This window comes from Danio rerio, chromosome 23 (assembly GCF_049306965.1).
Source record: "Danio rerio strain Tuebingen ecotype United States chromosome 23, GRCz12tu, whole genome shotgun sequence".
In the NCBI taxonomy this organism is placed as follows: domain Eukaryota; kingdom Metazoa; phylum Chordata; class Actinopteri; order Cypriniformes; family Danionidae; genus Danio; species Danio rerio.
The window spans coordinates 10900304-10927077 of NC_133198.1; the positions used below are offsets into that span (position 1 = coordinate 10900304).

The 26774-nt window shown below is 36.5% G+C and overlaps 2 protein-coding genes and 1 long non-coding RNA gene across 4 annotated transcripts in view; 1 reads left to right on the forward strand and 2 right to left on the reverse strand.

Moving 5' to 3' along the window:
• The first annotated feature begins 626 nt into the window (after window positions 1-626).
• On the forward strand, window positions 627-23571 carry ppp4r2a (protein phosphatase 4, regulatory subunit 2a). Its single transcript, NM_001115140.1, is given in 9 exon segments — window positions 627-792; window positions 3560-3641; window positions 7034-7204; window positions 7283-7376; window positions 9498-9535; window positions 9648-9722; window positions 9871-10008; window positions 13019-13302; window positions 22066-23571. Coding segments are annotated over 9 exon segments (1266 nt in total). The 5' UTR covers window positions 627-758; the 3' UTR covers window positions 22416-23571.
• On the reverse strand, window positions 669-4620 carry LOC141380648 (uncharacterized). The gene is made up of 2 exons (XR_012399032.1): window positions 3057-4620; window positions 669-2851 (listed from the first exon to the last, which is right to left on the reverse strand). It is a non-coding gene; the product is annotated as an uncharacterized lncRNA (long non-coding RNA).
• pdzrn3a (PDZ domain containing RING finger 3a) overlaps window positions 20550-26774 on the reverse strand; it is a 99859-nt gene continuing 93634 nt past the window's right edge. For both annotated transcript variants that reach the window (XM_001921093.8, XM_073939889.1), the window contains one exon: window positions 20550-26774. In XM_001921093.8, coding sequence (XP_001921128.4) covers window positions 25290-26774 — 1485 coding nt within the window. In that variant the 3' untranslated portion in view covers window positions 20550-25289.

The following is a 26774-nucleotide window of genomic DNA, read 5'->3' on the forward strand; positions in this document are numbered from 1 at the left end:
AGTATAAAACTTAAGAATAAAACCTATTAGAACTGTTTTATTATGCCGTTTGGGTGACACGGTGGTGCAGTAGTGCTCACAGCAAGAAGGTCACTGGTTTGAGCCGGGTCAGTTGGCATTTCGGTGTAGAGTTTGCATGTTCTCCCCATGTTCGTGTGGGTTTCCTCCGCGTGCTCGGGTTTCCCCCACAAGTCCAAAGACATGTGGTATAGGTGAATTGGGTAAGCCAAATTGTCTGTAGGCTATGTATGTGTGCAAATGAGTGATGGGTTTCCCAGTGTTGGGTTGCAGCTGGAAGGGCATCCGCTGTGCAAAACAGATGCTGGATAAGTTGGCGGTTCATTCCACTGTGGGGACACCAGATAAATAAAGGGACTAAGCCGAAAAGAAAATGATAATTCGGTTTATGTATTGTAAAATCACTGCATCTATAAATGTTCAACTGGAATCAATCTTTTTCGTTTAATTTTTTTTAATGTTTTGGGACAGGTGCTTAGGGGTTACATTTTAACGTGATATTACAACCAAAACTACTGTCTTACCACTTGGTCGTCCTGGCGCTTCTGTGCACATTGTGCAGTTGAGTTTTGATCAACAGATGAAGACCTGGCGCATGCCCAGCAGAAGCGGTCAGGCAGGTAGTGACGTCACCGGCGCCATATTAAAGATTTGCTGCTGTTTTCTCCGTGTCGCTGTTGCCATCTTTCTGTTTCCAGCTGGACTCAGAGAGACTAGAGAGTAGTAAACATACCTCCACAATGGAAATCGACACGCTTCTGGGAGCATTTCGAGGTACTACGGGCGCTATCTAACGGATAACGGAAAAGATTTGGTAGATTCGTTAGCTTGTGAGCTATGCTAGGGAATCAAACTAGCAGCCGATGCTAGGTGCTGATTCCACCGGGAAAAGCTTTGTGTATCGATAATAATCGATGATGATTGTTTATTAACAGTACACAGGAAATGTATTGGAGTTGACCTTGAGGATGTACCGGGTCGGAAGTTATTATAGTGCTCTGATATCCAGGAACTGAGAGAAAGCCGGTTAGCTCTGAGCTGCTCTGATGTTAGTGTGAGGAGAGAATACACTGCTTTAGTCGCTTATTTACAGACACAACTTCTTACTTTCAGTAACTTCGTTGCATAGTCAGCAGAAAAGTTTCTCGGGCTATTATTTCCGTGACTTATCTTTGAGGAAGGTTGTAGATGACTTTGTTAAAAGAAAATCAAAGTTGATGTTAAGTTGAGTGATGTTTTCAAATTGTCATGATGATTTTGTTTATTAGATTTGTTTTAGTTTTAAATAAGACATTGAATATACATATCTTTAAAAATCCATAGATGAGCAATTCTAGCATCATGGATGTGACATTTGCAGTAAAAACTCAAAACAATAAAACAAACAAACAAACAAAAAAAATCTACATAGAAAGTATACATTAACATTACATTGAACATCTGGTTATATTTTCCAAAACAACTATCCACAGAGTTAAAGGATCAGAAAAAATATCCATCTGTAAATATTTTTTTATATTTTAAATGAGGAAAGAAACATGCGTTTGATGCGACAAAAAGAACTTTTCAGTATACAATATACTTTGTAGAAATTCTGTGAATGAAACTGCTCAACCCAAAAGAAAGAATGCTAAACAAAAAGGCAAGAGATGGCTCACTAGAACAAACATGATTTATTTTATTTGACATTTTTGCATTTATGAGGAAAAAGCTTTGTTATGAATGTGACACTTTTCCGTTATGAATGTGACAGATGTGAAATTGGCACTTGTGTGTGACTTTGGTTAATCAAATATAATAGTTTAAAAACACTTTTCACATTGTACATTTCACATTGTAAAATACTTGCTTAAAACATGTAGAAACAGTTTCTTTGTTTTGGTGAAAACAATTTTTTTTCATGGCAACATTGACATTTGCATGGAATTGCTCAGATTCAGATTTTGTTTTCCATGTTAACATTGTACACACAATACTGAGGTAAAGTTGGTTTTATATTCACACATTCTGACTTTTTTATAATATAATTTCAGAAAAGTATAGTGAAATCAAATGAGCATCCAGTTATTATCAAAGTACAACAATGATCACAGTCAAATAAAGTCACACTTGCATGTGATTTCAGACAAAATACTCAAAGTACCATGGTAAACAAAGAAGGGAGTAGGCATGGGCTGGCATAAAATTCTGACCGTATGAAAACCTTGGATAAAAATATCACGGTTTCACAGCATGACAGTATTGTGATGATTATTGCTCTAAAGTATGTTCTTCTGGGTAAAAAACAATCTTTTCCCTATTGAACACAATATATTTTATTTTAAGAAACATTTACAATATTTTGGAACAGTAAAGATGTCAGGCTAAATATTAAAAATAAATCATTGACTTCTGCTTTCTTAATTAGTTTACATAAAACTTATTTCTTTACAACTTGACAAGGCAGTTTCTTTATTTTCTTTGGATATAAAGTAAGTAAGAATAGCACATAGGATGCATATAGCAGTATGAGATGTTGAATTATAAGTGATTTGTTTCTCAAATGTTTGCTGAATCATGTGCTGACCAGTAGCTTTTGATGTGAAAGGTATTTTTCTCCTAGAGATACTGTTGCCCTAAAAAAACCCTAAACAAAATATATGAAGAGTACAGATGCAAAAACCACTAAGTGCAGTTTGAAATTTTCACTGAAAATGATTTTTTTTTCTCAGCCTCATTTGTTTATGTTGTGTTATTTTACTTTAAAAAAAACATGAAAAGGACTAATCGTTGGCCGTAAAATTGAAATTTCTGAACCTACACAATTTCAGACGGCATTTAGATGTTTTTGCATCTAGTTCTAAATTCTTCAATTGTTAAAAAAAAAAAAAAACCTTCGATTTTCAAAACTGCAGTAAACCTTAAAAACGTTTATCGTCCCATCCCTAATAGGGAGTTGTTACAGAGCGATTGTGCGAATATAATACCAACTTTATCTCAATATTACCACCATTATACCTGGTGCAGAAATGTGATTGTCGATATTTCATTCTATATACACCAAATGCAATTAAAAAGGTTGTACTGATAAAATAAAATAATGTGTCAGAATTATATACCAGCAAAATTGACAATAGGTTGAGGTAAAGTTTATATTCGCAGTTTCAGACTTTGATGTTTAATAAAATAGTTAAGAAGAATTTTAAAAAGCTAATACAGATTAATGATAATGACAATGTTATGAGCAAAACTTACATTGTGCTTAGTGTTTAGCATGCCACTTAAATATTCAGTCTTAAGTCACAAGTATGACTTGGAAAGAACATTAGCACTATTTTACTGACTGTAAACTGTGTTGTACTTTGATAATTATTCACTGGTGCTAATATGATTTATCTATTTATAATTTGCAAAGAATACTTTTTCTGAAATGATGTTAATAAGTAAAAAATCTGAATGTGCAAATATGTAAACAAACTTTACCCCAACACGCAATAGCATTAAATAAACATTCTGCAGTACCTTCATAAAGCTGTTTTGTTTATTTGTTTGTTTAATGTAGATTTCGAGAAGAAAGGAGAAAAGGAAAGCTGCCCAATTTTGGATCAGTTTCTATCGCATGTTGCAAAAACAGGAGAGACCATGTAAGTTCTGAAGAACTCTTACACACTGATCTTAAATCAAGTGCAAGTTTATACTATTGTGAAGAGAATATTGCTACTGCTTACATTTCGATTGATCTATGCCCACATATATACATTTTAAGTTAATTCACCCTGGAATTCTTTGATTGAAAACCACATTATGCTGTTGTAAAAAGCTTACAGTGTGTAATGTTGCTGTTTGAAAATGTAAAGTCTTAAAGATCAATATGTATAACTAATAAATTGCCTTCTAAAAACACAGAAATGTTACTGGTAATTGGATTTTCAATTCTGTAACTTATCCACACAGATCTTTATACATTTAGCTTTTTCAAAGTGTCTAATTTGACCCACTCTTAAATCTGTTGTTGACATAAAGTTGAGAAGAACCTTTGATTTGTTAAGACAAGACATTATAAAATAATTGTTCAATTACTGAAACTGAGGTAGTGTTCGATTTATCAAGATTTTGATTTTAGGAGGTCATATCGCACAGCCCTAATCAGTCATGATCATAAAACAGAGCTTTGAATTACAATTGGACACATTTAGTGTTTGACACACAATTGTCCCCCCACAAAAAACCCCAAAACAATTTAAATCAGAATTGTGGTATGCTCATTACATTTATTATATTATTTCAGTGCTACATATAAAAAAATATATTAAATTACTTCTTTTACATAATATTATGTGTGCATTTATATTTAGAAATAAATAATGTCTTTAGGTCATTGTTTTCCATAATTTTAATTGAAACAATATTATTAATCTACTTTTACTGTGGTATTGAGGTACTGTACTTGTGGTTTTCATGATCTGCAGTGTTTTTATTTGTTTTGGCATAATTTTTGCTAGAAGCCCTTATTTTTGACCCTGATGGACTTGCGCTTGTTAATGCTAATGTATATCAATTACACAATTGTAAAACCTACTACAAATAAATACCCACATTTCATGGAATTTCATATTCTGACTGAAAAAAAAATAAGATAAGTTATTCTAAAAGATGTAATTCATAATTGTTGATAAAATAACATTCTAAGGAAAAAACTGAATGCAGATTCAGACTTTGATTAATGTAAATGAAGGTTCTAGAAACTAACAATGTTAGTTCCAGAACATGTTAAATAAATTTTATTTAAAGATATGTTGTTTAAAGCAGTGGTGTTTTCTTTTAATAGCAAATGTCTTGCATATCATATAGTTAAGATGCTAGTTGCTGTGGTATTGATGTACTTAAATTTTGTAGAGCAGTTACTACACTGCTTACTCAAAATTAAATTGTAATTAGTTTGCAGACACAAGTGTTTAAAGCAACTTACTGTCACTACATACTATCGACTACAGCAGCATTGCTAGTATTTAAAGTGCCCTACTCGCGCTACTACTGCACTCGGTTAACCATGCAACCATAGTGCATCAGTGTGAAGCAACAGTAACTTATGCCTTAACCATACGTTCCTTACATACAGTTTGCAAGCAACAACAGTCTATTCACCTTATTCTCCGCCGACGAGTGGGTGCTGCCATTTGAATCTTTTTGGCTTGAGACTTCCGGTCTCATTCACTTCCATTCATTTTTTGACGTTAAAAACTGCTCATTACGCTGCTTGATGTTACAATTTGATATTTTCGTATTATATTATTCTACTTGGTCTGTATAGTCATGCAAACATTTGTTTGTAGAGCAAGTAGTTTGACCGTTTTCTGCCGTTTATTATTCCTAGTCATTTCTTCCATAGGCGACTGAATCGGAAGTTCTAAGACAATCGCGAAAACAGGCGCACTTCCGAATAAGGTCAATACCAGGGGTGGCCAACCCTGTTCCTGGAGAACCACCTTCCTGCGGATTTCAGTTGCTACCCATATCAAACACACCTGAACCAATTAAATAGGACCTGAACACCATGTGATAATTACATTCAGGTGTGTTTGATATGGGTTGCAACTGAAATCTGCAGGAAGGTGGCTCTCCAGGAACAGGATTGGCCACCCCTGGTCTATACAGATAAAAGTTTTCTTTTTTAGAAGTTAAAATCTTTTTTGGGGAAAAAGAGTTTTTACCTACTCCTTGTTTCTGCTACATTCATTCCTCCATGGTGGGGCGCCACACTAAAATTGATTTACGCCATGGATACATTTCAGCTTCTCCTTTAAAACCTTCAGTTGTTGCTGTTTTTTATGGCGGGTTATAATCGCACCAAAACCTATTAAAATGTAAGTGAATTATAACAGAGGGAACTTTTCTGTAATCGTAGTAGTGCTTTGTGTTATTTGGTTAACTCTTTAAGGTTGCATGCTGACTGACTGACAGGATTGTGCGATGGATGAGGCCAGTAAACACAATGTAGCCTCCATAATTATACTTTATATATAAATTAAAGCTGCATGATTCTGGCTAAGATGAGAATCGCAATATTTTTTTGTTTGCTTAAAATGAAGATCACGATTTTCTCATGATTCTGTAGATGTAAAATAAAGGTTGAGATGAGTGGGCTAATATTATTGTTATTTCTCAAATATGGTAAAACAACAACAATAATAATATTACCCCTATGTGTAGGTCATCTGTTAAAATGATAAATATTGCATAGACTTGGAATAGTGGACTTGAACAGACTTTAAATTTGTCCAGGTCATTAATGCACAGTAAAGTGATGACTTCAGAGTTATGAATAGTTATATTCTGATGTTTAATTATTATGTTTGAGACGTGCTTGTAATCTGTCCTTGACGATATTATTAGACCATTTATTCGGGGGTAAAGTCAGACATTTGTCATTATCAAATTTCCTCTTGCCTTATATTCAACATTATATAGGCTAGAGTAGTTATATAGACACTGTAAACATTTGTTCTCATGCACAACACTCGATATTAAAGAAAAACATTAAATGCGTGTCGCAATCATAACTGTAAAGTGCGATATGATTATGTAAATGATGTGCTCGCTTTCGGTTTAATTTTCACTGCTAAATGCGGTTCATACTTCCTGCACGGCTCCGAAACGATCACTCTGTTCCACAAAGTGAATGTTATTTACAACTTTATTACATGTTATCCACAGCCTGTGCAGGTTCTGTTCACTAAAGCAGACTTCATTCACAGGCGCACACCCACCCTCTGTGGTAACAGCTCGCGGTCTGCTCACGTCACGTGTGATTTCGCGGATGTGAATAAATCATTACATTAAGACAGAAATGACATTTTTGGCTGAATTATACTTTATAAATACAGTATGTGACCCTTTTAACACCATTTTGGAGGTGTCCACGTTGTTGAGCAATGTTTGTAAACTACGTGAAGGTTTGTGCAGAAGTATCTTGAAATTTATTTTGCCCAATTTGTGATGTTTGTCTTATTAAAACTGTTTGTTACTGCGCCTCTAGGATTCAGTGGTCTCAGTTTAAAAGCTACTTCCTCTTCAAACTTGAAAAAGTGATGGATGATTTTAAAGCCTCATGTCCAGAGCAACGGGGACCTGCAAATCCAAATGTTGAGTACATTCCCTTTGAAGAGATGAAGCAGAGGATTCTCAAAATCGTCAATGGGTACAACGGGTAAGAGATGACAAACATATTCCACAGGTGTTTAGTTCCCGTGTGAAAATATTTCATAATAAAGTTACTTTTTTTTAGGATTCCTTTCACTATTCAACGGCTATGTGAGCTGCTTACTGAGCCAAAAAGAAACTACGCAGGAACAGACAAGTTCCTCAGGGGTGTGGAGAAGGTATGTTGATAGTTTCTTTAATAGATTTAATTTGTGCCTAATGCAGATTTACTTTAAGGGATGGTTCTTCCCATTACATGATAGTTTTGTTATCATTTACTCACCCTCCACTTGTATCAAACTTGTATGAGTTATTTTGTTGTTATTTTGGATTTTTTTAGGGCTGATAAATTGATGTCTTGAGTTTTGTTGATCAATTCTGCAAATTATTTTTTATTTATTTTATTTGTAATAATTTTTATTTATTCTATTCTTTATTATTATTATTATTATTATTATTATTATTATTATTATTATTATTATTATTATTATTTATTTATTTATTTATTATTATTATTTTTTAAATTAAAATTATTATCATTGTTTTTGGAATGGATCATGATTCTCTCTGGAATCGATTCCGAGCTTGGTTTTTAACAGCAGATGGCGTTTTATGCTAGTTCTTAATCCTTCACTCAAATGCTCACAAAGAAAATAGCACTCGGCCTCTCTTGCGCATACTCTGTCTCTGCTTTTGTCCACTCCGGTGCCTCAAAGGTAAAAACTAAGCTCAGAATGGGTTCAAAGAGAGCTATAACTCTTTTATTTCATCTCAGAATCAACACAGAATTGATTCTCAAATCGCAGTGCATTATTTTTTTTTGTCCCAGCTCACAAACTACATTTAGTTGTTCACAAATAATGTTATTGTTTCTAATATTCAGAGTAAGGGCTTAATCACAATAAAACGTTTACATGTCAGAAGCAAGGCCATTTATATAATCACATTTGTATGCCATTTCCATTATTGCATTGTTCTATTGTTCTCTAACACCAATTCACATGAGGCTTCAGCGTCAACTCTTGAAGGAGGGAGTGTGTGATGTTGTGGCTGACACGATCATCATATCAGCGTCAGCCAATGAAATTAGTCCGCAATCAGCTACTGTCTTGGCTGGGGTATTTGCTGATGCTTCCGTTTGCAGTTAAAAAGTTGAGAAATTACCAACTTCTGCAGCAAGCAACGCCACTGAAGCAGTGCAGATGGATCCACAATTTAGTACGGCACCGCTTGATGTCACACAGTCAAAGTGATTGTGAAGCGTTGACGCTCTCTGTGAATCAGGTGTAAGAATTGTGGTTCTTTTTCTTACTTCTTTTAATTTACTCATTCACTTTTCTTCTGTATAGTCCCTGATTTATCTGGGGTCATCACAACAGATTAAACGATTGGCATTTACTCTGGCACATGTTTTATGCGGCGGATGGCCTTTCAGCTTTAATCCAGCTCTTGGAAACACCCATACACAAACCAGCAACCTTCTTACCACTGAGCCACTGTGCCCCCTTTCACTTTATTTATTTCCATCTGATGCAAAACACTTTTGCATGGTTGAATTTTGTGCCATAGAAATCCCAAGCTGGGGTACTGTGCGCCATTTTGAAATGAGGGAGCAGAGGTTGGTGCTAAGGAGTTGTTGAACAGAATTCAGGAATTAAAAGTGAAGAGGAAGTTTCAGAATGTCACGGATATCATTCATAGAGCTGTGTGAACTTGTTGTTCACCTAATGTCCACCAGAGTTTTCCATTCATGCACCTGACCAATAGAACAGTGAACAGATTTGAAATCACCTTTTGTACGTCAAATCAACTGCGCTCATCCAACTTTAAAAACAATGGCTTGCTAAATAAATATGAAAAAAGATTACATTATTTACATTAAAAAGTATAAAAGGACTCAAAAGCAGCTGTGAGGGAATCTTGGAAATAACACTATTAAGGTAGTTTATCTGCCTAAATACTTTGATTAAAATGCGTACACCCCCTTTGTTAATATTATTATTCTTACTGCAATTATGAGCTTGCATTATTTCTGCCAAATGATTGTGTTTACCTCAGGTAAAGTTAAATCGCAATATTGCCAAAATCCCATTATAATTGCATTAAGATGGTACATTAACATAGTCTGTTAATTATTTACTTCCATAGTAATTTTGTTCCTGTAATTCAGTGATTACTTACCAAACATTTTTTTAATCAACATGGTGGAGGGTGAGTATATTTGTAAAATGTCTGGATGTACAATGTCTTCAGTTTTGTTCTCTGTTGGTTTTAAATAATTTTTGTTTTTTTATTTACAGAATGTAATGGTGGTCAGTTGTGTGTATCCTACCTCAGAGTGAGTGAACCTTTCTTTGTTGTATTTTCCGGTTTATTGAGTGGGATTTCAATATCAGCTTTCGTCCAACCATTCTGATTTCCTTAATTCTACCATTCATCATTTTTTACAGGAAAAAAGGGTCAAGTTGTGTGAACCGAATGAATGGTGTCATGTTTCCTGGCAACACTTCAGCTTTTCCAGATAGGTGAGTTTATCACTTGAACCACCACTGTGGAGAACTTTAATAATAGCCTCATGGGTCACTGATTTCAGTAATTCAGTTTGAAATGTTAGTAATTGCTGTAAAGAGATGAATCTTAATTTACTGTCCGATGGCATGATGTCTGTGACAGAAATGTGAATGGTCCGGGAACACCAAGGCCACTGAATAGACCAAAACACTCCTTATCCAGCAATGTAGCTACAAACGGCCTTCCTGACAGCACAGAAAGCAAAGAACAAGCATCTGAGCAATCAGAGAGGACGGTCAAGTAAGTTTGAAATACCAGTGCATGCATGTGACACTCTTGTTCAAACCAGTTAAAAGAATATACATTGGGAAATACACTCACCGGCCACTTTATTAGGTCTACCTGTCCACCTGCTCGGTGACGCAAATTTCTAATCAGCCAATCACAATGCAGCAACCTAATGCATTTAGGCATGTTGACATGGTCAAGATGATCTGCTGCAGTTCAAATTAAGCATCAGAAGCCGAAGAAAGGTGATTTAAGTGACTGAACGTGGATTAGTTGTTGGTGCCAGACTGGCTGTATTTTAGAAACTGATGGTCTACTGGGATTTTAACACACAACTATCTCTAGGGTTTACAGAGAATGATCTGAAAAAGAGAAAATATCCAGTGAGCGGCAGTTCTGTGGTCGCAAATGCCCTGTTGATGCCTGAGATTAGAGGAGCATGGCCAGACTGGTTCAAGCTGATAGAAAGGCAACAGTTACTGAAATAACCACTTGTTACAATTGAGGTATGCAAAAGAGCCTCTCTAAACACACAACACGTCGAACCTTGAGGCGGATGGGCTACAGCAGCAGAAGACCACACCGGGTGCCACTCCTGTCAGCTAAGAACAGGAAACTGAGGCTACAATTGGCACAGGCTCACCAAAATTGGACAATAAAAGATTGGAAAAATGTTGCCTGATCTGATGAGTCTCGATTTCTGCTGCAACATTCGGATGGTAGGGTCAGAATTTGGTGTCAACAACTTGAAAGCATGGATCCATCCCGCTTTGTATCAACGATTCAGGCCGGTGTTGGTGGTGGTGTAATGGTTTGGGGGATATTTTCCTGGCACGCTTTGGGCCCATTAGTACCAATTGAGCATCATGTCAACGCAACAGTCTACCTGACTATTGTTGCTGACCTTGTCCATTGCTTTATGACCACTGTGTACCCACCTTCTGATGGCTACTTTCAGCAAAATAACATGCCATGTCATAAAGCGCAAATCATCTTAGACTGGTACCTTGAACATGACCATGAGTTCACTGTTCTCAAATGGCCTGCACAGTCACCATATCTCAATCCAATAGAGCACCTTTGAGATATGGTGGAAGATAAACATCATGGATGTGCAGCCGACAAATCTGCAGCAAATGTGTTGCCATCTTGTCAATATGAACTAAAGTCTCTGAGAAATATTTCCAGTACCTTATTGATCTATGCCACAAAGGATTTGTTCTGGAGGCAAAGGGGTTCAACCCGGTACTAGTTAGGTACCGAATAATGTGGCCAGTGTGTGTATATCGGGAGATTTGCTGAATGCAGTTTTACTGGGGGTTGTAACACAGTGTTTCTGCAGTTTTTTTTTTGTTTTGTTTTGTTTTGTTTGGTTTTTTTGTAAAGATTTAGGAATGATCCCATTCACTCATGCTTGACTGCTGTTTCAACCAATCCATTGATCTTTTATGTCTATCAAAGAGCATTAAAACAGTGTTCATTGTTTGTAAATTCCTAATAAAATTAACAGAATTGGGAAGAATTTATTTTTAATTGAAAGTAACAAAACAAATCTAGCGATTATTGGAATGGATGTGTGCTAAAAAGGACTGGTCAAATTCATGCATCAACTACAATGGCAGAGGCCAGGGGTGGCCAACCCTGTTCCTGGAGAGCCACCTTCCTGCAGATTTCAGTTGCTACCCATATCAAACACACCTGAACCAATTAATTGGGACCTGAACACCAATGCTGCGTCCGAAACCGCATACTTCCATACTACATAGTATGCTAAAATCAGTATGCGAGCCGAGTAGTATGTCCGAATTCATAGAATTTGAAAATCAGTATGCGGGTAGTACCCGGATGACTTACTACTTCCGGCGAGATTCTGGAGTGCGAATCGAATGCATGCTGCGCTATCCCATGATGCCCCACGAGCGAATTCATGAATGGGAGTAAAGCAACGCAATTGACGCAGGTAGGTCACGTGATTATGACAAAATGGCGGATGTAGTACGTCCGAACTTCATTCATACTTTTCACATTCATACTGTATAGAACGTACTTTTCTAAAGTAGTTCCGAGTAGTACGTTTAAATTCAAATGCAGTACCTACTGAGTAGTAGGCGGTTTCGGACGCAGCCCAAGTGATAATTACAGGCAGGTGTGTTTGATATGGGTTGCAACTGAAATCTGCAGGAAAGTGGCTCTCCAGGAACAGGGTTGGCCACCCCTGGCGTAGGCGGTAAGCTTTGGAATTCTAAAATCTCTTTCAAATGTTAAATTTTGAACAAAGTTCAAAGCAGTGCTGTTTTTGTTTGGTAAATGTGCCAGATAAAAGTTTCAAATAATGTACAAAGTTATCCTTGTGTATATAAATCAAGAATCAATCAAAATCGCTTCAAGGATATTTTAGGTGTCGGTGCTCTTGTGCTCTTTGGGTAAGAGATCCATAAAAATACACAAAGAATCCTTCACAAAATCAAGTCCAAGTCACTTTAAGGAGGTGAAAAACTTAAAAAGCCTTTATTGACATGGCTATTGTTAAAAAAAAAACATCACTCGCCTTCATTAGGGTGTACAGTTATTTTTTTGTTTAGTAGTACATGCAATATTTAAAGACCCATTAGAAAACCAAAAGTATATTTTGTTATATCTTCGATTATGTTGTGTTTATATATGCACACAAGTCAGAATTATTAGCCCCCCCTTGAATTTATTTATTTCTAACATTTCCAAAATGATGTAACAGAGCAAGGAAAATTTCACAGTATGTTTGATAATATTGTTGGGAAAGAAAAACAGGGAGGCTAATAATTCAGGGGGCTAGTAATTCTGACTTCAACTGTATATGTATAAAAATGAACCCTAAACATCATGAATAATTTTTGTTTAGGTTATTATTTTAAATTATCATCATATTAACCTAGAACAGTTCAAGTCATATGTTGAAGTTTTCATTGTGTTTGTTTAAAATATGAAGTTTATAATGGCATAAATCTTTATATAAATTTCTGAACTTTTTTTTTTTTTGCTTTAGCGAGTCTTCGGCATCAGAAGCAGAAGGTCACAGTGGTGCAGTGAAGAGTAAACATCGTGACGACGAAGATGCTACACATGCAGAGACACATGAAGCAAAGAGGCTTAAGTTTGACAAGGAGGAAGAGGAGGAGGAGGAGGATGAGGAAGAAGATGAAGATGGGGATGAAATAAAGAAAGAGCTTGATGAACCGCACTCACCCTGCACATCAGTAGCTGAGAGCTCATCAGACGTACCGCAGTCTTCAACAGACGTCACTGCTGAGGTGAAGGATGAAGACCAAGGTATGTCTTATTTACGGTTTTAAATCTTAACCTGTTTCTACCTGCTATTAACACGTGTTTTTAATCATTCCATCACAATCAGCCAGGATCCATCAATGTTTAATAAACATTGAGTTTAATAAACATTGATTTAAGTAGTACCAGCCTAGTACCTATTGATTTCTGTGATGAATTAAAGAAATTAATGAATCAAAGCTAATGCTGTATACCTAATCAAATCACAATATTGATTGTTGTCTATGAATAGCAAACCAGGAGAGACTTTTTAAATATAAGATCTGGACTTTCGGAGTCTGAGAACTTTGGAAGCACTGAATGGAAAATTCTGGATGCACTTGGCCAAAAATGAAATTTTTTTTTAAATAGGGATGCTCCGAACGGTCGAACGAAGATCTGAACAACACATTATGATAAAACAACTCCAGGATAACATTCAAAACTTAAAAATAATACCAACAGTAAGAAAATGTAAAAAAAAAAAAAAAGTAAATAAAAAAAAATAATAATAAATAAATAAAATAGAAAGAGAGTTACTATAGAGTATAATTATTTACATACGATATCAAAAGTAATTTACTGTTTGACCTTGATGTTTTATTTGGGTTCTATTCCGCTGTTCAGTCGTATGAAAATGTTAGATATAAAAAAAAAATGCCCAACCCAACCGTCATTGGTGGATGAGCAAATTGTAAGAATGAGATTGTACGAATTTATTTATTAAATTAGCCAATAATCAAAAAGTTACGAATTGCCATGAGATGGTCTTGTCTTCAGGCTCCAGCTTTGTTTTATGTTGATCGTATTAAAACAGAGAAAACAATCTGAAGTTGCTGTTTTTAAGTTATTTTTACCTTCATTTTAACAGTCCGGCCTACTTGGGAATAGATTTTCTCCCATGTGGCCCCTGTGCTAAAATGAGTTTGACACCCCTGTTCTAAGCAATAAGTTTGTTAGGTTAAACGAATTGAGCAGTAAAGATATCACAAGAGCAAATCCCTCCTTCTCTCTCTCTCAGTAGCCGCGTTTCCACTATCGCGCCTAAAGCGAGCGAGCCAAGGCCAGTGGGGTTTCCACTGTCACTTCCGGGGCCTAATCGGGCCAAAGCGGGGCTTTCTTGGGGCCAGCGGCCGGCCTTTTAATAAAGTAGTTTTAATTTATAGTGACGTTTTTTGCTGCGTCCTCCTTTATGTTTCAATAACACATAATAATCTTTACACCATATTAAAGACACAGCAGACAGTAAAGGTTTTCGAGAGTTTTTGTCAAGTTTAAAATGTTTGTTTTTGCGCGTTTACATGCCTGTATGTGTGTGTGAGACCGGGCAAAAGCGCTCCTTCACAGCTCTGTTATGCCGCGAGCGGATTTTTTCTTTATTTATTTTGGAGATAATACACAATATAAATACAACAGAAAGACATAAAACTTAACAAAGTATGTGCCCACTTTCGTAGACTTTCAACAATATATTGTCATATCTTGATAAAATAGCCTTAGCTATATTGAAATATAATTTAAAGAATAAAATATCGGATATATATAAAATCACATTAAATAAATTAACCAATATAAAATAAACAAAATCTAGCTATAACAATGTAGGTAGCCTATATACAATGCATAAATCAAACCGTTTTAAAGCCACATATAGCCTAACTTTCATTTTACAAAGACCTGTCTGAAAAAAAAAAAGATTTTCGATATTTTCTAAAAACTAAACACCGAAGAAGGTTTGAAATATTTATATAAAGTAAATATTTATATAAGTAAATATTTATAAAGTATTTGGATATGATGATATTAATCAAATCGCGCAACAAGAGCATTATTTCGGTGAGTGAAAGCAGAATCCTTTACCTTTTTTTCTGTCACTCAGTCCTGCGCAGCGCTCGCTGCTTTAAACGCATCGGGGGAAAGTCCAAACACAAAATGTGTTCTATATCCTCAAACAACTGTTTATGTTTTTATATGACGTGGTTAAATTTATAAATGAAACTTTAAATGAAGAGCTTTAGTGAATAGCTGCCGAGCGCAACAAATATGGCTATATTTTATTAGGCTACTCGCTCTTGTGCTGAAAACTTAACACGACTTCTATCAAAACGAGGATGTTATAAAATACATGCCATATCGAGTTATAAAGGAGAATTTCTATGGCTTTATATTATGGATGTGTGCGCTCACTGTGATAGGTCCCTGCGCTAATGGCGAGAGCACTCGATGCACAATGCCAACAGTTGGTCGGCGAGTAAACAATAAATGTAATGAATGGAAATACACAGGTCTGTGCGTATAGACATTTCATGTACTGCTGTACAGTAATGTGTCGTTTGTTTGTTTCGGTTGTCTTCATTTTAATGGTTTCGTTTCGTGATGATTCTATGGTCTGCTTTATCTGCCTGTCCTCATTCCCGCTGAAGTGGGTGGGTTGTGTGACGTTTGATTCGGGGACGTTCTGTGGGCGGTGTTTGCGTGACGTGCTGTGAGCTACTAGCCCGACAGTGGAAACGCGACATGATTTCAGCCTCATTTCTCAACCTCCCGGGCTATTGGCCCGGCCCGGCCCAATTAAAGCCCTGGCTCGCACTGGCCCGATAGTGAAAATGCGGCTAGTGAGAGATCTGCTGTCAGTAGTTGGAAACGAGCAAAATATTTGGATGGTCTTGCATGTTCTTAGGCTTTTTTATAACAACTGAAAGTTCTGTGTTTTTGACAATATTGCAAGTTCACTAAAAGATGATTAAATTATTAAAAAAAAATAAATTATAATTTTTTTTCATGAATAGTTAATAATATGACTTCTTAATAAACAGTAGTTTATAAGCCTATTTCATTTTAGTAAAATAGTAATGGATTTATTGGTGTGCATTTTAACTTCTGATGGATCAAATTTGTGCTTCAAACTTTTTTTTTTTTATTAAGACATGTTGAATTCTTTTTTAATCCTTTGCAAATATTTCTAAATTGCATTGTTTAAAATTTTTCTTCTCAATTGTTATACCATACATTATTTTCTGTAAAACTGCTTCTGGCCATGACATGTCCACACTAAATGGTTAAAAGAGATGTGTTTAAGATATTATATGCAGCATCCCTAATTTATTTTCTTAAGTGAAGAGGGTCTCCACTTAAGTCCCATACTATGGGGAAAATGTGCATAATGCAATATAAAACTTGTATCATTAGAATTGGGTACTCTGTATCGACCGATCACCGTGACAAAGAATTGGTACTCTGTATTGGCTGCAAAAATCCTGATCGGAGCATCCCTATTTATTTCATTTAATAATATAAATTTTCAAGAATTTTTAAGTTTGAGATAAAAATACACACAACTTAATAAAGGTTAAACAGAGTAAACAGAGGCATTTCCAGAGCTATTCTGAAAGAGACCCTTCATTTACCACATTTTTCCCTTTTGAAAAGTTGTCTTTCTGACTAGCTGTCAAAATGAAAGTTTGGTTTTTAATTTACATTTTTATTTAACTTGGTACAATAGGTAAAACATTTCATAGGGTTCCTAAAATGTTATTTTTGATTTTTCATAAATTGTTACATTTAAAAAGGTTAATGATTTTAATCTAATACATGCCTTTTAACTATTGAAATTGTTTGTTAAAATTGAGGCCAGGAAATAATCAACAGTTGTAGTTGTCTGTGGTTGTCAGTGTCTACACCAGGGCTTCTCAAAGTTTGGACACTGGTCTTCAACTGTGCATAAGGGATTAAATTTGGATTTACTACTTTCGATAAAAATGTGTGTTATCTTATTAGCTTTTTAATGTCTTTTTTTTTAATTGTCCAAAATGAAACGGAGTAAAAAACATTCAGAGCGTGATGCTGTTTTGTCATGATATACAGTCAGCGTATGACATTTGCCATAATCCGATGACACTCTTCATTGTAGTGTGTAGATGGGTGAGGATGTCAGTTTCCAGAAAAGAAAGGTTGACAGAATATTTGGATTTTCAAAAATGATTGGATAGAAGTGTGCCTTAATTTTGCTCCAATTCAGCACAAAACTGTCCTGTTTGATTGATTTTTAGATAATTGAAGATAGTTTGAAAGCTCAAAATATTTTATACCCTTGTTTTCACCTGTATTTAGTGTCCTCCACAGGTGATCAGGGCCGGATTAAGAACACATTGGATCCTGGGGCTATACCAAATCCAAGGGCCCCCGTTTAGATTTTTTTTTTACCTCACAAAAGAGGTACCTGCAAAAATAATCAAAACCAAGACATTTGCAATGCTTCCTAAATTAGCGCTTTATAATAAATACTTTAAATAGGGGTTTACCTTTTAAAAATTTTCTTTAGAACTTTAGCTGACCATAAATCCCTAATGATGGTATATCTTTAAATTCCATGCTTCTAATATGCAAAATATTGTGGTCTAGCATCCTTATTTTTATTTATTTATTTATTTTTGCCGCAGATATATTGTCTGATGAAAGCCAGTGCCAGTATTTCATTTCCCCTTTTATAAAAATGACAGTAATATTATGGAGCAAAGTAAACATTTATAAAAAGTTTGCTTTTTAACTTGTTCAGTTAGACATACTGTAAAGCATAACAGAGTGTATTTACTTGAGATAGGTACTCCGTAACGATGGACATTGCTTGTGTAGGCAATTTGATGTGTTCGCACACTCTCTCGGTTTATATTGTGATGGAAGGATTGTGCGAGCGCATGTCGTTTTTTTTTTTTTTTTTTTTTTGTCAAGCTGTAACCGCTATGCAACCGAGACAGGACTTCATTTTTAAGTCAATTCAGCATTGTCCCAGCTATCTACTATCTCAGCTTCTGTTACTACATGTACAAGTTAATCCAGGGGTGTCCAAACTCGCTCCTGGAGGGCTGGTGTCCTGCAGATTTTAGCTCCAACTTGTCTCAACACACCTCCAAGGATGTTTCTAGAAAGCCTAGTAAGAGCTTGATTAGCTAGCTCAGGTGGTTCTGATTGGGGTTGTAACTAAACTGCAGGACACCAGCCCTCCAGGACCGAGTTTGGACATGCCTGCGTTAATCAGTATGATAAAGATGGTTTGAATTGTACTTTTTATTATACAACAAGCTTGGTTAGCCTGTCTTTGACTGGACTGTAATAAGAGACTGTCCTGGGAAAACTGGGACATCTGATCACCCTTATTTGTGACTAAAACAAGGCTATTTAATATTCTGATTGGGCTATAGCCACTCTGAGCTCCAGTTTAGCAGTTTGTCAAGTGTTTTCCAAAAGGAATACTTTTATGGAACAAAATCAATGCCAAAAGTCTTGAATTAAAAAGCTTGTTGAATAGCACAAACTGAAAATAATACACCGTATTAACAAGTTCTTGCATTTTAATGACTTGAATTCCAGGGTTTGTATTTTTAGGTCCTGAAACTTAACATATCTGTTTATTTAAGCTGTAAATATTTCAACGAAAAATATTTCAAACAAGTTTTCATACTTAAAAATTCAGTAATTCATATTCAATTTTCAGATTTGACTTACAAAATATTCAATCCCCTATAAAAATACGATGTATAATATTCAAAAGGTCATTTTCAGTTGATTTATTTCAGTTCAAATATTCGCTTCCATAAATTCAGTGGATCAAATTCGACTGTTAAAATTCAACATTACATCCGGGAACTGAATGAATGAATTATTGAATTTTTAAGTATGAAAACGTGTTTGAAATATTTTTCGTTGAAATATTTACAGCTTAAATAAACAGATATGTTAAATTTCAGGACCTAAAAATACAAACCCTGGAATTCAAGTCATTAAAATGCAAGAACTTGTTAATACGGTGTATTATTTTTTTCAGTTTGTGCTATTCAACAAGCTTTTTAAATCAAGACTTTTGGCATTGATTTTGTTCCATATACTTTACATTATCGACAAGAGAAAGCATAACGCAAAGAGTTGTTTCCAGTGTCATAGCGCAAATTAATTCTTTAGCCAATCAAAAGCCCCCTTCTTCTGTGGGCCCTGGGGCTTCAGCCCCACCTAGCCCTCATGTTATTCTGGGCTTGCATGTGATCAGATTAATTAAAAACAATCATATTCCAGGCATAAATAGATATTTAGAGCACATTGGCATCTAAATGCATAGCTTTTACCATCCTCTATAGATGCAGACTGTGAATGTCAGATCAGTCTTAATCAAACATTTGGATATTTGCCATTTACTGAAGGTCTTTACCTTCAGAGTGACTTCTTCTGTTCTCTGAGTTTGTAAACCACTTGCTAGTGCTATGCATTGTTGTTGAACTATTATCGTACAAAATGGTCTTCGCCAGTTTTCACATTTGGTGATTGTTTTGGTCTCAAACCCTTTGAAGGGTCTTTAATATTGCATTATGTAGCTCAATGCACAATGCATTTGTATTATGAACACGAGTGTCACAGTAAGCACTAGCAGCAGCTGTTTACCTCTGTATCTAGGTAACCATTGAGGACAACATGCCAAAAATGGAAAGTGCTGTTGGTTCATTTTTTTCACTTGTGTTTTTGTAAGCGACACTAAATCTTAACATGTACTGCAAAAGCAATTTCTCCAGACATGGCCAGCAGTGAAAAATGCATTATACTGTAATGGGCTTCCACATAATAAAGCAGATTACTTTTATGGAATTTGCCAACTGTACTGGAGTTCACATAAAATCCCATTTTGAAGGTTTGGTGCACAGGCGCATTCAGGAAATTAATGTCTCATCCTTCTCTGCCTGTCGCTCTGTTCTTGAAATGGAATGTTTAATGTCTTTATAAAGGCTATATAGTCAGGCACATACCAATTCATTCTTGATCATTACTGTATTAAGCATTTTACAATCTAAGAAATGTTTTAAAACCTAGAAATGTGGAAAGGTTTAGTGCTATGCTAACCAGCCCCCGCAATATAACAAATGCTAAAAAACCTGGCCACAAACAAACAAATGTGTATACTGTTTTCCAAGTTACAAATAATCTGACAAAGATTACTTTAAGGAGAGTAAACTTAAAAGTTGTTTGCAGGTGATACATAACCAACACAAATCTTTAAGTATCTAGAAATCCAAATATACATTAAAAATACATTCATAGAATGTATTAAATTAAATGGTCTTTTTTGACCCCCAATTAAGAACCATAGGGTTAAAATCCATCATTAATAAATTTGCAGCAAATCAGCATATTTGTGAAGGATTTCTGTATAGGCTAATAATGCTTTAAGTTCAGATGTGCCAGACAGAAATAATATGCATTTTTCAATATAATAAAATGGAAAAGTCATTTTAATATTGTTGACATTTTAATACAATTAAAAACTTTGTATTTTGATTAAATGAATGCAGCCTAAAGAGAGCCTTAAAGAAACGCTACACCTTTTTTTTTTTTTTTTTTTTTTTTTTTTTTTTTTTTAAATTTTTTTTTTATACAAAGCACCCAGAGCTAAACAGTTGAGTTTTAATCCATTCAGCCCAATTTTGGATTTGGCTGGAGCACCTATCTGTTAGGAGCACAAATTATTGAATCTGATTAGATCATTAGCATACTGCTGGAATTAAAAAAATATATTTCTTATTTAAAGCTTGACCTTTTTTGTAGTTACGTCATGTACTATACGATGCAGTGTTTTCCACAGGTTTGAAATATACTTGTGGAGGTAGCTGGATTAAAACTGAGCTTTACCCATGGCACATGGTTGCCTTCATGCAACAAAACAAGTTATTTTTAACAACATTTTTATTTATTTTATTTTTGTTACACACTGTTTCTTGTCAATAGGTTGAAGTAAAAAAAAAAGTAATCCACTATTTGTCCTTTTTAATTTATTCAGGAGCCATGTGCACCCACTGACAGGTCAAATCTACTGCTGCCATGCAACTGAGAAATATATGACTAAGGAATAAAAACAGACAGTATCTCTAAAAAGTATAATAATTACAAGAATAAAAGATTTTTTAAATAATGCAAATCAGTTAATGAACCGGTTAATTAACCAACGGTGTACAAATAATTGGCAGCAAGTTTAAATGTAATATCATCCTCAATGGGCTTATCGAAAAGTTTATCTGAGTCGTTTAGTATAAAGAGTGAATTATTTGATGTTTCTCTCGCACTTGCAGCTGTGCACTTGTTGTCAGCTGCGAAGCCAAGAGAAAGTAAATCAGGCTTTAAATAAAAACATAATGCAAAAAACGAATACAATCAACAAAGACTTTAGAAAGTAAAACCAAAAGCTGATTCACGGACATTTTTAGGAAATTTAAAAACCCTGGATAAATGTACAAATCCCAAAAAAGGAGCTTCTCTGCAGAGTACGTGAGATTGTCTGTAGGAGTCTTAACCGTTCTCGCACGTACACAACGAGATGTAGGAAACTTGTAGGATGAAAAAAGTTTTTTCAACTGGTTAATCAATCGTGTATGTTTGACTATGTTTGAACTTTGCTGCTGTACCAGGTGCAATGATATTAGTCTGAACTATTACCTAGCAGGGGAATATTTTCAGATTTAAGTTCGAGTAAAATGCTAATGGTGTAATCAGATTCAATCAGTAATGCTAAGCTAAAAGTGCTCCCACCAGACCCTGAGATCGGCTGAATGGATGTAAAAATGGTTATACTCAACTGATTAACTCGCTTGGCTAGTAAAATTTCCAAAAAAAGGTGGAGTGTTGCTTTAGGCAAGCATAAGATACTTCCTTTAAAAAGATACAAAAATGATTTCAAACTTTGCATATCAGTATTTTCTAAGCATATCTTACAATATATTTTGCTCCTCTCTACAGAGCCCTCTAGTACACAGTCAGAGGTCGTAGAAAATGGGGTTGACAGATCTACTTCAGAAGATTCACCCGACCCTTCCCACAACAAGGCAACCGGCAGTGAATCGGACCCTAAAGAGCAGCAAGCGGAGGAGGAGGAGGAAGAGGAGAGCGCAGAGGCTCAGGAAACAGAGGAGACAAATGACCCAGTCAGCAGTAGCAGCAATAACAGCAGTGACGAGGGAGTGTCCAGTGCAGAGACTCCATCCGCATCTCCCAGCAGTTCCACAGAGCTGCCAGCAGAGGGCAGTGTCACCGCAGAAATCACTTCAGACAGCTCAGAGACTGCAGACGACAACATGGAGCAAGACTGAAGTGTGGCCACACGCTGTTGATTTTTACACTCTACTGTACAAACCCCCCCACAAATCACTTATCCTGCAAATTTAGCAGATCCTTTATAGACCAGGAGAAGAGGGCATTTTGGTGACGCCCCTAAAGAGCTCTCGAGACACATCTCCTCCTTTTGAGCCTCCTTTGGGCTTTCTGTTAATGTGCGTTCTTCTCTGAAGAACCACTTCAAAAACTGGAAGCTCACTTTTCTGATGGCTTAGCAGAGCGTTTGCCATTGAATAACACAAGTCCTTGTGTCCATGGCGGTTTTCTGTAATCCTACTCTAATCATGGGTGTCCATCAAAATCATGTCTCTCGCCTGCTTTTCTAGGAGTGAAAACGTGGCACATCTTTGGTTTGTGTGAACATACGTTTGAAGGGTAAGGGGCGTATGTGCACTTCCTTTTAGTTTTGTCCAGTCAACAAATGATCTCAGGATTCCCGTTGAATGGCAGACCGGTGTCTAAACATTCCAGGAGAACACCCACTTTTGCCCTTATTGCCTTCTGCATTCATCTGGTGGATTGTAGCACAAAGTGCTCAATAGCAAAATTTAGACCGTTTTCCTTTCTTTGCTAATTGTTTCTCTTTTATTTTTAGCTCCTTTGATTTTAACTGCCTTCCCAGCATAGCACCGAAATGTATTAATCCACTGATGCTGGTAAATAGATTCTAAAATGGACTAATGTGATTTTCCATGCACTAGATACTTGAGTGCTGTTGGTTGCAATGTGTAACTTAATATAGTGAGCCTGTCTTTTCAACCGACATAATGTGCTTAACCACTATTGAGCCATTCTTATTTGTTATGAGCTTTTTCATTTTCTTTCATAAAACGACGGCAAACAGTTGTATACAATTGAAATGAACAACACTGTCAACAGCAACATCTCTTAAACTGTACTTTTCATGCTTCCTACAGACATGTGTAGAGGCTGTCCCACCCATACCTATTTCCACAGCTCCTTTTTGATATGTAGAATTTTTAAATTAGATTTTTGTAGATTATTATAAGTGTTCACTGCTTTTGTGAAAAAGTGAAATTGTATGATCTCCATGTGAACTGAATGCTTGGGCTTTCAACAGTATTTCTGAAGAGCAATAAATGTTCACATTAAAAGCGGTGATATGATTAATCTTTGGCAACTGGAGACAGTTCTAATCATTCGTCTCATTTAAGGTCATGGACACAGTTCGTTTGCATCACAAAATTTGCTAGTGAAGCCTAAAACTGATGGACATCACATATAATGCTGTTCACAACAGACGTGGAATGCATGAATAAATTGTGCAATTCATGTGTAAATGGATGTGAACATTTTGAGTTTACTCACTTCATTCACGTGTCAAGTGGGCAGGAGCTGGTATAAGTTTCTGATAACCTTGGATAAAAATATCACGATTACACGGCATCCCAGTATTGTCTAAAATATATTCTTTTTAAATGTCTGGGTAAAAAATAACACATTTTCCCCCCTTTGAAAACAATATATTCTATCTTTTGAAAGATTTAAAACATTTGAGCAGTAAACATGTCAGGCTAAATAATGAAAATGAATCATCGACTTCTGCTGTCTCCATTATTTTCAAAAACACAGATTTCTTTACAATTTAAAATGGCATCTTTGGATGTCTTTTCTGCTGGAGATACTGTTTTCCTAAAAAACAACAACAAAAAAAGTCAATAAAACAATCTTACAAACACCTTGGAAATGGTATAGAAGAAAATCTAGGTGGTTTTAAAACCTTGACTTTTCCAAACTGTGGTATACCCATGCCTCGAATCAAATTCTCCTCACAATATATGCGGATTTGCGTCATGGGTGGGGCTTCTATCTGCCGACTGACTCTAGCTTCATTGCTAATTTGCTAACATGGATTTCATTTAGAGAATAGCTGTGTTATTGTGCTTTAGGAAGGCTAAAAACAACATATATATTCGTTCGGCGCAGTGTCTGAATCACTAGATTCTTTCAGAGGTGCAACCAGCTCTGAGTTCATCAACTCCTACAGAAACTGTACCTGGATGATGGAGGCTTTCAGCTGTGCTTCCGGCTGAGCCCAGTTTGATAAACTGTTGTCCGGTGTCATCATAACATGCATCATAATCATGCCCCAACAAGAGAAACCTTCTGTTCGGTTAATGTGGTGCGAAGGTCCGCTGATGTTCAGATTGTCCAACGCAAGCGAAACGTGCTATATGCTCGAAACACTCAACTCCAGCCTCTTCATTCACGTAAATGGCGCATCACGCTGCAGGATGTCTACTCGCGTCTTTGCATTGACTTACAAAAGTAAATCACTCGCACTTGATGCTTCACCTGCGTCCGGTGTGAACGAAGCATGAGAGGGTGATGTGCAAGCATTTGGAAATAACTGAAAATAAGAGCATACTGTAAAAAAGGTTTGGCATGAGGTATTGCATAAACTAAGATTAGTTGCCCAATGTGAGATGTGGGTACAAAAAGTAATTTTGGTGCAGCTGCAAGTATTAAGATATGAAATAGATACTTAGAATTAATCACTGTTGTACTCGAACTGCTGTCACACAAATCAAGGTTTTTAAGTACCTAAACAACCCCTTAAATGAGGCAAGTCTTCCCACACCAGTCTGCACACAATTTTACACAGTAAACTAGTAAAGTGCCCTGAACCGTTGCATAATCCACAGGTGTCAAACTCTGTTCCTGGAGGGCCACAGCTCTGCTTAATTTAGTTTTAATCCTAATTAAACACACCTGATCAAACTAATTGAGCCCTTCAGGCTTGTTTGTAACCTACAGGTAAGTGAGTTGGAAGTAAACTGCAGGGCTGCGGCCCCTCCAGGAACTCCAGGAACCCCTGGTGTAATCCCTTACACTGTTGTCACAGAGAGAAAGGAATTATATAGCTTAGTCCCGTCTGTGGACTTTGTTCCATGTGTCAGCAGCTCCTGAATGGTCATCCAGTTGTCAAATATCCTCTTATTCCTCCTCTTCATCATCTTTTTACGGCTAAGCTGGATGATGTCAGGCTCTTTGTTGTTCAGTGTTCCTGTTTTTCCCTTGTTCTCCATGTAGCACTGCTTCATGAGTTCCCGTTGTTGCTGCTGTTCCTTGGCTTGCACAGCATGCTGCTTGCGTTCCTTCTTGTTCCAATATCTACCCAGTTTTAGTTCGCTTCCCGCATCATCATCTGTTGTTATGCTGCAGCGCTCTTCTCGAATACGCAAAGCACGCTCCTTTAGCAGCTGGTCTCTAATGGGTCTTCTTGTAACGTACCTTGTTCCATCATTACGGACCTTTACCTTCCACCCCATCTTGAGCCTGGAATCAGTTGTAGTGTTTTCTGGATTCTTGCAAAGGCTGGCTATGCTGACTTGACTGTGGGCGTATTCCACAGCTGACTTTTGCTGAATGAGTTGCATGTAGCTTTGGTAATGTTGTGCATGGGCTGGGATGTAGGTGTTCTTGTATGAGGAATGATGTAAAGACCTTGGGTTCTTCCTCTTACTCTGCTTTCGTTTACCCTGATTTGTTACCTCTGGATCTCCGGCTAAACTCTTGGTGGGGCTTATCTCCCGAATAGGAGAGAGGTTATGTTTTGAACATGCTGTCGTTGAGTTGCGTCTAATCATGGGTGAACCTTTACCCTTGTCTGCAATTAGCATCCTTTGGGATTCAGGAGAATGTGACTCCAGAGCAGGCTGTAAGCTCCAACAGCTCTCTCCAGTGTTATAAGCACTAGTAGAGCATTCGTTGTCCACCTTGTTATTTAAGAGGTCCTGGTGAACTTTATCATTTAGTTGTTCAATGAAGTGCTTTGTGCTGGGATCTGTGGTTTGCGGACCACTATCTTCAGCCTGAAGCCTGTGCGCTTGTATTATACTCAGACATTCCAGCTCAATGTTCAACAGCTGCTTATTAAGCATCTGATCCTCTTGATCATCACAGTTTGTAGTAATCCTCTTTCCATATTGTGTAGCATCGTGCTCCAGTAGACCTTGAAGATTGTTGCTGTTCATCAGACATTTCAATTCAAGCAGTTTCCGGAAACGTTCGCATGCAGTGCCAGGTATGCCAATGAAGTTTCCATTGTCTCCATTATCAACTGACAGGAAGGATTCATTGCTTAAGTTTATGTCCCCACATTCCAGTGTGCCCTGGCTATAGCTGAACTTCTTGTGGTTTTCTGGAAGGGTGTCACAAAGAGAATTCTGGTCATCCCCTAAGATGTCCTGCTCAGAGCTTTCATCATTACGAGTGCTTTCATCAGTGCGGCCTACACCACTGTCTTTCTCATGATGGTTGGACAGTAAGGTTGCGGTATCAGTAGTGCCTCCATCTTCTTCACGTGTGCT